This window comes from Fulmarus glacialis, unplaced genomic scaffold (assembly GCF_000690835.1).
Source record: "Fulmarus glacialis isolate BGI_N327 unplaced genomic scaffold, ASM69083v1 scaffold1545, whole genome shotgun sequence".
NCBI lineage: Eukaryota > Metazoa > Chordata > Aves > Procellariiformes > Procellariidae > Fulmarus > Fulmarus glacialis.
Genome location: NW_009212125.1, coordinates 9,328 through 20,521, shown reverse-complemented (window position 1 = coordinate 20,521; position 11,194 = coordinate 9,328). Strand labels below are relative to the sequence as shown.

The window sequence follows — 11,194 nt, the reverse complement described above, 5'->3', positions numbered from 1 at the left end:
GGGAGTGGCAGTGGCGCTCGGGGCTCCGGAGCGCAGGGACCGTGTGCTCGGGCATTGGCGTCTGTCCAGGCGCTGGCAGAAGGAGGAAGGGTTTTCTGTGCTTTTGGTTTGTGATTCACTTCTGGGCTACGAGCGAGCTAAACGCTGACCTGAACTCACTGACTTTTCTCAATCACTGTCTCCCTGCTTGCCTAGAAAAAGTTATTTCTGTAAAATGCTGCTTCCTTTTTGGTTCCTGATGTGCAGCCAGTGACTTTCAAGAGTTCAGTGTCTTGGGAGTCCCTGAGACTTTAGCATAACACACTTACTGCATGGGCTGATTTTTAGAATGGAAAATACTAAGTAATTCTTATCCTGTCTGACCACCTGGTTGTTTCTGAAGGTTCCTCACTGCTGATAACGGTGAAGATTTTATATTCTTGTGTGTGTCCAGTTTCTTCCTGACCATTTCCATAGCTGATAATTTTTTTTTGAGTAATTGCCTGTATGTGTCATGCATTACAGAAGAGCTGTATGTTTCTGAACGAGAGGGCAATGATTCCACTGGTGATGGGACGCAAAAGAAACCATTCAAGACTGTTTTAAAGGTAATTGTGGAAAACACCTGCTGTTTGTTTTGAAGAGTGTGAACTACGCTTTAGGTCAAGTGATTGGCCTTGTATTTCTAAATACAAATTTTATATCAGTTTTTGCAACTCTGACCAGAAGGATCAGAAGTAGGATGTCTGCTTGGTGTCTGCTCGGTCTCTTTGAGGATGACTTTAGTTCACTTGTAGTGCCGTTGATTCTGTTGTTTTCTCCCCCTTTTAGGCTTTGATGACAGCAGGAAAGGAACCGTTTCCTACTATTTATGTGGATTCGCAAAAAGAAAACGAGGTGCCATAGCATTAGAGCTTCCTAGTAGAAATTATTTTAATGTTCCTTTGTGTAAAGGCACACAAATGTAATCTCTTCTGTTCTCTCCTTGGATTGATCTAGAGATGGGCCATTATTTCAAAGTCACAGATGAAAAATGTCAAAAAACTGTGGCACAGGGAACAAATGAAGAATGAAGCTAAGGAGAAGAAGGAGGTAGGTTGCAGATGATGCCAAGTTGGAGGAAGCATACCGCCTTTCTTTTCCAAAAACATTAAACAGCATTGTTGTCAGCCCCACCCCTCCAAAAAAGCTTCAGTTTGTTCTTCTTCTGTGTCGTTGTTTTACACATACGTTATTTACAACTTGCCTTTGTTTAGATTAGGACAAGCAAATGGCTGAAACTGGGTGAGTTTTGAATAATTGCAATTTATTGCCTTTAGACTTTCTGGAAAAAATGTGAAAGGCATCTGTGCATTGCATCTCATCCTGGTCTTGAATTAGGACAGGTTTAGGCCTCAGCAGGGTAACATCAAGGCTTTTTATGATGTCTGTGTGTGTAAGTGTACATTATAGTGTCCAGTAATTGTAAAGACTGGCAATGTTACAAAGCCTGGTTACAGCTACTTAATACTTTTTTTTTTTTTTTTTTAACCAGGCAGAAGATCTCTTGAGGAGAGAGAAGAACCTGGAGGAAGCTAAGAAGGTTGTTATCAAGAATGATCCTAGTCTTCCAGAGCCAAAATGTGTGAGTAAGGTCCAGTGCGCTTGATACAAGGCCTGTGTTACAGCATCTTGTCTGCACAAAGATTGAGTCTGTCTCTCTTTGTGGCTCTCGCAGCTGTTGAAAGCCACTGTCTTTTTGCTGTCCGTAAATGTAGCTTTGTTTTTCTGGTTGTCTGTGTCCTCTAGTATATAGACTTCGGTCTTTCTCATGCATTTGATGGGTATGTGAACTTTCTTAGTTCACATCAGATTTCTCTGTGTCTGTGTTTGTCTGCTGGTAGAGACCATGTTTCTGTTTGAAAAAGTTCATTAGTTTTGCTTTGTTTGATTATTGTAGTGGTGGAGAGTGAAGAAACAGTGCTGGTTAGAGGATGTAACTTAAGTTACCGAGACGTGTTCTTATTTGGCTGTTTGTAGAGTCCTGCTGGATTTGGTGATTTGGTGCGGTCCTTCGTTTAGTAAGCAGATACTACGTATGCGCTGTGATAGGTTTTTCTACACACCCTGTGTAGAAGTGGTTTCTACGTACCTGCGTAGAAGATGGCTTTGATTGGAGCCCTGCGCTCTCATGGCTGCTCTTTGGGAGAGGGGCAGCCGGGCCCAGCTGTGCTGAAGTCAGTCTCCTCTGCACCAGTGCACTGTAGCAGTCCTTAACTGCCTGAGGCGTGATCCGTTTTGAAGGTGCCTGCTGGGTTAATTGCTCTGACTGTAGCAGTGTCAGTACCTCAGCTGTGTGTCTATATGTACCTATGTCAGATCCAGGTCCTCTGCTTCTTAGACTGCTAACTGAACTCATCTATGGAATGTCTTTAGAAATTAATCCAGAGTGCGTTCAGAGCACCAGAAAATGACATCCTTTCACGTCTTTTGGTCTTAAGGTGTGAACTGTTAGGTGTTTTCACTTCTCCTTTTGGTCAAATGCAAAGTGAGTTTCTTTAAAAGCTATTACAGTCCTTAGTTTCTGCATGGCCAAGTAAGCCTGCTAAATAGAAAGGTCTCAATATAAAGTCTGGAAGTGCTGTCCGAAGGTACTGCCTGTCCTGGCTAAAATCCTCTCTCCTTACTAAACAGCTGTTCAGTGTTGACAGCTGTGCTTACACCCTGGGTGGAACTTCGCTTCAAGTGCTGCTGGGAGGAGCCGTTTTGGGGAGGGAGACAGTACATACACTTGTATTCTAAGTAATCGTGGAAAATGCCATCTAAATGGTGAATCATTTCTCTATTTGATTGCTTTTATTCCCTGTTTTACAGGTAAAGATTGATGCTCTGGAGGCTTACAGAGGCCAGAGAGTGAAGATTTTTGGCTGGATTCACAGATTACGGAGGCAAGGTAAACCACAAGCGTTTAGAAGTTACTGAACCTGTGCAGAGAGATGGAACAAATTCAGTAGCCTTCAAAATTTGGACACTTAAAATGAATCAGACAGCACCTATTCTTAAATTTTTAAACCATCAGTGAGATGTCCTCTTTTGTTTATCACAGTGGTCACTATGACACTGAAAATTTTGCATGACGTATAAGCATATAGACATTTCTTAGTTGAAATCTTGTGGGATTTTCAGTTTGGAGGCCAGTCTTGCAGAATTTCTTCAAAAGACTGTTTTGTGTTTTAAACTGATTCTGCAAACTGAGGAGTTAACTGGCATCTGCTCATAGTGGAATCAGCAAATTGGAATTTTAAAGTTATATAAAGTAGCATAACTTCTTTTAAAATAAGTTTAGCAAGTAATACTTGCTATCAAAATGATTGGTATTCTAGTTAGCAAGGTGACGTCGATTGGGGCATGGAAGTCCACGGCAGAGGTGGTTCTGACTCCACAGGTATTTGTTAAAATTATCACTGAAGGGCTTGACTAAATGGTTGTGGATCTGGATATCATGAGCAGTTTCTGCCAAGTTACTTTTGTAATTAGATGCTTATGTGGAGAGGTGGGTGACCAGAGTGACATCACTTTATCCATGTTAGGTGTATCTTGGGCCTGTGCATTCAGCATTTCTGCAAACAGACTTGTAGTCCCTCAGGACCAGAGGGACATTTGACGTCATGGCGTGGCAGCGCAATGTTGAGCTTGGAGCATGCTTTGCTCGTGATGTCTGTTGAAACCTACTTTAACTTGTTATACAAAATACAGCTCTGTGAAAGGTTTCTATAACTGTGCTAATGCTTCAGTGTTTACCTGGAGCATCTTTGTCTTTTAAAATGGAAAAATGTGATCACAGTCCTTCTGTAATAATCTGCACATCGGTGATTAATATGTCTTGGGAGTGGCTCTGTTCAAATGGATTGGTGAATAAAGCTGAGGCGCTCTGTTTTTTTTTTTCTTCTCTTTTTAACTAGGAAAAAATTTGATGTTCATTGTTTTGAGAGATGGCACGGGTTTTCTTCAGTGTGTCCTTTCAGATGAACTGGTAAGTTGTGATGATTTAATTCTGTTCTGTCATTAAATAAGTGAAGTGTTCATACCTCAGCCATCTTTCTTTTACATAGATGATTGCAAGTTCTTCTAAACTGATTAAGTTTTATTATTGTTAAATTGTATCTCCTACCACTAGAGTTCTTTTGTTAATGTGAGGACTATTTAGAAGTGACTATGAGTTAATCTTGTCTGTGACTCCAACAGATGTCATAGGAAAACTAAAACTAAAAAATTGCCTTAACTATGCCTTTGTCTCTTCTTCTCTCTGTAGTGTCAGTGTTACAACGGGCTAATTCTCTCTACGGAGAGCAGTGTTGCAGTGTATGGTATGCTGAACCTTGTTCCTGAAGGCAAGCAGGTACGGGAGTTAGCGTGTTTGGGTTCTCTTCCTCTTTAACAGTTTATTGTTTTCCTGATGGAAGGAGAGGCGGAGGTGGAAATAATTATTAGATTATTTCGGTGGGAATTTGGTTTAGAGAAAAGAACAAACGTCCCAAAACTGCTGCTGTCACCCACAGTTCAGTGTGTGACAGGTGAACTATGTGACTGTTCTGCTTTTGCTTGAAGCAATTTTCCACTGATATGTCCCATAGATATTTCCTAGAATATAACAGTGGAAGATTATCTTAAATAAATGACTTAGCTTTATTTTTCCTAACAAGAGGTTGGTTCAGTTTTTATTTTGTGAGGCTAAGAATTTGGGATTAGCTCTCTTCTTCTACTGAGATGGGTTTATAGGCTCTTTACCATGTTGCGTTTGTCCTCGAACACTTGACAGCTGAACTAGGCAGTTTACTGTAACCTGTTTTGTAAAACTTTGTTTACAATGGTGGTCTCAGATTGAGGACTGGGCAGGTGTGATTTTAGGTCTCAAAATATGATTCTGCTTATGCCTTGTGCCTTTCTCATTCCGGTGTAGATCTACAAACTGTTACTGTTTGGAAAATTGTTTGAATCTGGAGTTAGGGCTAAAGCCATGTTAAGCAGCTATGCGTGAAGGATGGCCCATAAAAAGGATTCAAACTGAAGGCAGGAGAGAAGCTTTTAGGAACCGTTATCTGTGACAGCAACTCAGTGCACTCATCAGGACATGCAGGCCTATATCAGGATATTTCTTGAGAAGTATTGTAAGACTTCTGTCTTAGTTACTAAGAGGTGACTGAGAGACAAAAGTAAGTTGTCTCTGTTGCAAAACTTAATTTGTGATGCAGAAACAGCAAGCAAGCTCAGGCCACATTTGTTCTATTAAATCTTAAGTCGTCCTTTTAAGACATGAGCTCCTGATAGCCTCTTACAGTAATGTTCTTTTTTTCTGAAAGAAAGCAAAGCAGTAATGTTGAGATTTAGAGGACAGATGTATGTTTAATCTTGCTAGTCTGTAAGCTTACCTCTTCCTTTAGATATATATTCAAAATTGTCAACAACTCTTGCAGTGAGAGTTGTTTGTTCTTTTGTGTGGATTGGCAATCTATATTCTCCTGACTGGTCTCTTGAGTAAGTATACTAACTCTAGTAAGATAAGAGGGAAAAGAAACATGTCTGAAAAAAGGAATCATGCTTTGGAATGTTATATTGCTTCAAACAATGTTTCCAAGATGTATTAGACAATAATTGAGCAAAGTAGTCCCTCACTGTGGCTGCCTGTAGTGTGTAAAATACTTAACCTTTTGCGGTGCTTTGTAGATAATTCAATTTTATTGTAAGCCATGTACTGTTGGCCATTAGTAGCATGTTTTGCAAATGAAATTTGGATGGGCTTAATTGTTCTAGTTGTCCCTGCTACTTGGGTCCTATCCCTGAGACCTGAGGTTAGAGAGCCAAGCTCAGTTAAATGTGAATCCACTACCTGTTGTATTTGCTGATCAGAAGTTAGCAAGATTTCTTTTCCTTCATAGCTTACACTACTGGGACTTCTAAAAATAAATGCAGCCAAACAGGGATCACTTTTTTTTTTTTAAACAACTTCATGTAGTTTGGTAATCATAAGTAACTCGTTTTATGTTACTGCTCGTAATGTTTCGGACATTGAAAACACTTAATGTTTTCATGTCTCATCACAACGATACAATGCTTTTAGTGAACAGAACCACCAGATTTGTAAAAATCTGTTGGTTATACTTTGAAAATGTGCATTTATACCCTGAAAATACTGTGAATGAAAAAAATACCATTTCAGGGGACAGAAGCCTACTGTGACCACACGGGGGAGCTGGTGAGACCAGAAGTGAAGAGGTCTGTTCTGTATAGCCTGGGCAGCTGGACAGGGCTGAGCCCTGGTGCGGGGACCTCTGCCTGCCCTATGGCAGCTAATAGGACAAGTTTCATGAGCCAGCATGAAACTTGCTTATTTTCATATTGCAGTGAGATGCTACCTAGCGTAGAAAGATTGCTGTAGTGTCTCTGACAGACAAACTCAAAAGTACCCATAGTGAGCTAGTTCTTCCTCTGTCATGATCTAAGCAACTTTTTTCAATTTTTTTGAAGTTTGCCATCCAGTAGGAGAATGTGGCTCAAATAGTACAAAGAACAAAATACCTTGAATGTCGTACTGCAGTCTTGGCTCTGCATTTTCTTCTAATAGATGGGAGGACTCGTCACTCTGTGGGTGTGTGGTGTTCTTAAGGCATATGGGAAGGTTCTTTGTGCCAGTGTGTTGTGTTGTAGCACCATACAAACTACTATGAAGAAAATTAACTCTATCCCAGCCAAAACAAATACACAGTATAAGTTACCACAGAGTGGTTTTGGTTGGGAGGAACCTCTGAAGGTCATCTGGTCTACCCTGTGTAATGTGAGGTCAGGCTGCCAAGGGTCTTATCCGGAGGAACCTCTGAAGGTCATCTGGTCTACGCTGTGTAACGTGAGGTCAGGCTGCCAAGGGTCTTATCTAAATGTGAACATCTCCAAGAATGGAGACTGCAGTCTGGCTTGGTCTATGCTCTAGCATTTCAGCACCCTAAGAAGAATTGTTTTCTTTATAGCCAGTTGAAATCTCTCTTGCTGCAACTTGAGATGTTTGTCCTTTTGCTGGACACATCCAAGAGAGTCTGGCTCCATCTTCTCTATAACCACCCATTAAATAGTTGAAGGTAGTAAGTAGTTTCTCCCTGCTTAGCTTTCTGTTCTTCCAGCTGAATAAACCCAGTTTAAGTATAATGTATCTGGAAGCTTCTAATTATCTACCTGTGGTACTCAATCCCATTCACATTAAGTCTGGGAGACTCATAGTGGTTTACAAATGGCACTTCCAAGCGTGGTATGACTGAGTTACAAAGCAGTCACTTTGAAAATACTGCAGTTAGGATTTTAGTATCTTTTGTTTAAACTGGATTAACATCTCTGCCATGATGCCAGATGGTGACATCCAAGGGGCGAAAAGTGGACTTCTGAAATTTTTGTTTCTCTTCAAATTGGCAGGCTCCAGGAGGCCACGAGCTGAACTGTGATTACTGGGAGCTTATTGGTCTGGCCCCAGCAGGAGGGGCTGATAATCTACTCAATGAGGATTCAGAAGTTGATGTGCAACTTAACAACAGGCATATGATGATTCGAGGCGAGAATATGTCCAAAATCTTCAAGGTGCGCTCCGTGGTAGTACAGGCCTTCAGGGATCATTTCTTTGCCAATGGATATTATGAAGTAAGTATATTTTTCTGTGTCAGCAAATGACTGCTTTAATGTCCTGACTTCAAGGCTATCTTTTTCCTGGAAAAACTGTGTAGACTTTCTAATTAACCTGAAAGGGGCAAAAGAAAAGCTGTTTATTAGGAAACTATTATTTGATCGCTTTCATAGACATAGATCTCAAAGATGTGTAGACACTTCTGAGGTTACAGGGTGATTCACAAACAGCTTGCATACCTCTTTTTAGGGTGCTGAAGGATATCAGACTGAAGTACTTGTATGTGTGCATACAAAAGCTTTGTATTTGTAGATGGTGTTCTGGAAGAGTGTGTCTTACATTACTGCTCTTATGTGTCGTCATCATTGTCCTTAATTCTTCACTCAAGTAATGACAGTCTTGTTCTTTAACAGGTCACACCACCAACTTTAGTCCAGACGCAGGTGGAAGGCGGCTCGACCCTATTCAAACTGGATTATTTTGGTGAAGAGGCATACTTAACACAATCGTCCCAGCTCTATCTGGAGACCTGCATTCCAGCGTTGGGAGATGTTTTCTGTATTGCTCAGTCGTACAGAGCTGAGCAGTCCAGGACCCGCAGACACTTGGCAGAGTATGGAGTATATGTCTTTGTTATTTATGTATAAGTGAATTTATAAAGCAGGGGAGTAGCAGGTGGTTGGATGGCGTAATGTACAGTGAGCAGACAGCATAATATAATGTGGAAGGACTGATCGAAAGTATTTGGGAGTAATACCGTGTCTTGGTGAATGTCCAGCTGGTCATAATACATTGACATGTAGTGAAGGAAGATCTGGGTGAAACAGAGCTGATGCATTTTTAGGAAGCTTTGTCTTTTTAGAAAATCAAGTTCATACTGTTGTCTTTCTTATTTTTTTTTAATGACTTTATTTCCTTTACAGTGTAGAAGTGGGAGAAATGAAAAAGGGGACAAAAGTGTGTGTTCTTGGGTTGTGGGGGGTTTTTTCTCATGAGGATTTTTTTCATAGCTAAAGATTTATTGTTTGTGTATGGTTTTGTAATGGCATGACTTTGTGTTTCAGATACACTCACATTGAAGCTGAATGTCCTTTTATAAGTTTTGAGGATTTATTGGACCGTCTGGAGAGCTTGGTTTGTGATGTAGTAGACAGAGTCTTGAAATCACCTGCATCAAGCTTACTGTATGACCTAAACCCGGTAGGCAGCAGTGTGGAACAGTCATGAATAGCCAAGAAAATATGATCTTTAGCCTTTCCTGATCAGCATGTTCATTTGGGGAAGGCAGGGCAGGGCAGTGAGCTCTGCTTGCTTACTGTTATTAATAAGAAAATTACTAAGTAACATCAAAAGAATGAAAATGCTGCAAGGCTGGAAATGACTCTTCCAGAAGCAGGGGACTGTGGGGAAAGAAGTTCCCTGCTAGCAAGTTCCAGGAGCCAGCAATGTGCTGGGATTTATTGCAATGTGTACTGTACCAGTGGAATAAAAACCTCTATCCCAGAGCTCGTAATATTGATCGGCTGGTACTTGCAGATTGAGCACAAGGGAGCAATGAAACAACTGGTGTTTTACTTTGTACCTTGGAACGTGGAGCTCTGTAAAGCTATTTTCATTTGTTAAAGACCCTTTGTCTTCTGTTGCCTTTGCAAAGAAGATGGCTTTAAGAGACTGCTAACTTTATCTCCATCACTAGCTTATCTCTCAGAGCGCATACGAACTCAGTCATCCCTGTTATTTTGAACTGTTTTCCTGATAAACACTGGGAGGTTCAGTTTTAAATTTGGGCTGAGACAGGGCTCAGGAGGTAGGAAATAGAAGCACAACCTACCTCTCAAAGGCGGCTTCTGAAGCTGTTCTGTGCACAGGGAAGCAAAAATGTTCCTTTTGTAGCCCTGCACATGGAACCTCTGCTGATGGCTCAGTTTGAAACACCTACATGTGCAATGAATTCATACAGAAGAGGAAACAGCTTGAAAATACTTTCTCTCTCTCTCTCCTGCCATCTTTTTCAGCATTTGTTCTGTGAGCTTTACTGGGCTTGGAAGATGGTTGTGTTTGGTTCTAGTTTTTCAGTACTGAGCTTGATTTTTTTTTTTTTTTTAAAGCAATAATTTGTTGATGTATGAGCTGGAAAGAGTAATGTGTATGCTTCAAGTCTGGAAGTGGACTTGCTGAGAAAAGTATTCTTCTTTAAAAATGGTACTCTTCTAACTGTCTTTGTCTACTTTTATTTATAGGGCTTCAAGCCCCCTAAACGTCCTTTCCGACGAATGAACTATACTGAAGCCATTGAGTGGTTAAAGGAACATGATGTGAAGAAGGAAGATGGCACTTACTATGAGTTTGGGGAAGTAAGTCTTTCTTAGGCTCTTAGGAATTAAAACCAAACAAAATCCCATGGCCCTGTACTAAGAATGTGTAAGTCCCTTGAATAACAGTGTGTTTGGACCATGATGCTATTGGGCTTACTGTTGCTGTGTGAATCTGTTTTGTTTTGTTTGGAATGATACCAATAAGGAGTGAAATTCTAGTCCCATTTAAGTTAAAGGGAGTTTTGCTATAAACTTCAGTGAGGCCTGGGTTTTTGTCTGAACTGTGCTGGGAGGTGTAATGATGTCGTATTGGGAAATGCAAGTGTGGGTTGGGTTTTCACATAATGTCTTTGAACATTGCAGTCAAAATCTGTGTTGTCATCTGTCCATCTGTTCCCTGCCTTGCTCTTCTCCAACATGTAAGACAAAATTATTTGAAGGAGCTCAGGAGGACTTGGTGGTGTAGCCATAGTCATCAAAGGATTTAAGAGAAGTGAGATTTTTAGGAGGAGATCATATAATTGTTTAACTTCAAAGTCTACACAACATATTCTGACGGAACCTTGGCAGCTCAAAATCAGATGTGTTGGGTTTTTTGCTGTTACTGTTTTTCCCATCTGTATCAAAGATGATAGAGATGAAGGGAGGGAAAGGCCTTCAAACGGCACTTAAGGTTCCAGAGGGAAATAAGGATTCTTACCCCCTCTTTGCCATTGCGGGCTGACACTTGCTTTGTGAGCTACCCTTGCACAAGGCCTATGTTCCTTGCGCTTTCCTTGCTGTGCATGCTGCAGTTGGCTCCTTTCTGCCCCGCCTTCCACAGCAGTCAGTGCTGTAGCAGTGTCAGTTGGATTAAAACAGGTGTGGCTGTTTTTTCCTATTAAAGAAAAAATCTAATCTTCTGACTTTAACTCAGAATCTAAGAAAAGTGTGATACCATTGGCTGAATAAAAGTTCAAATTAAACCTTTCAGGGATAGACAGCGTTTTTTGACTAAACAAAGTGTGTTCGTTTAACAAGCCATGATCACATCATCACTGAAGTTCCCTGTCTCTCAGAGTAACTGTGGTGTCATCCTTCACTATTCCCCAGTTTTTAAACAACTGTAGAATCATAGAATGGTTTGAGTTGGAAGGGACCTTAAAGATCATCTAGTTCCAACCCCCCTGCCATGGGCAGGGACACCTTCCACTAGACCACACTGCTCGAATCCCCGTCCAACCTGGCCTTGAACACTTCCAGGGATGGGGCATCCACA

At 40.9% G+C, this 11,194-nt stretch overlaps 1 protein-coding gene across 1 annotated transcript in view; it reads left to right on the top strand.

Annotated features, from left to right (window-relative positions):
- Window positions 1-504: 504 nt before the first annotated feature.
- NARS (asparaginyl-tRNA synthetase) overlaps window positions 505-11,194 on the top strand; it is a gene marked incomplete at its 5' end in the record, with an annotated part of 13,915 nt that continues 3,225 nt past the window's right edge. Inside the window, 11 exons of the mRNA XM_009577747.1 lie at window positions 505-587; window positions 811-876; window positions 979-1,071; window positions 1,514-1,603; window positions 2,833-2,911; window positions 3,921-3,991; window positions 4,271-4,357; window positions 7,417-7,638; window positions 8,035-8,234; window positions 8,686-8,821; window positions 9,862-9,975. Coding sequence (XP_009576042.1) covers window positions 505-587; window positions 811-876; window positions 979-1,071; window positions 1,514-1,603; window positions 2,833-2,911; window positions 3,921-3,991; window positions 4,271-4,357; window positions 7,417-7,638; window positions 8,035-8,234; window positions 8,686-8,821; window positions 9,862-9,975 — 1,241 coding nt within the window. The remainder of the gene's footprint in view (window positions 588-810; window positions 877-978; window positions 1,072-1,513; window positions 1,604-2,832; window positions 2,912-3,920; window positions 3,992-4,270; window positions 4,358-7,416; window positions 7,639-8,034; window positions 8,235-8,685; window positions 8,822-9,861; window positions 9,976-11,194) is intronic.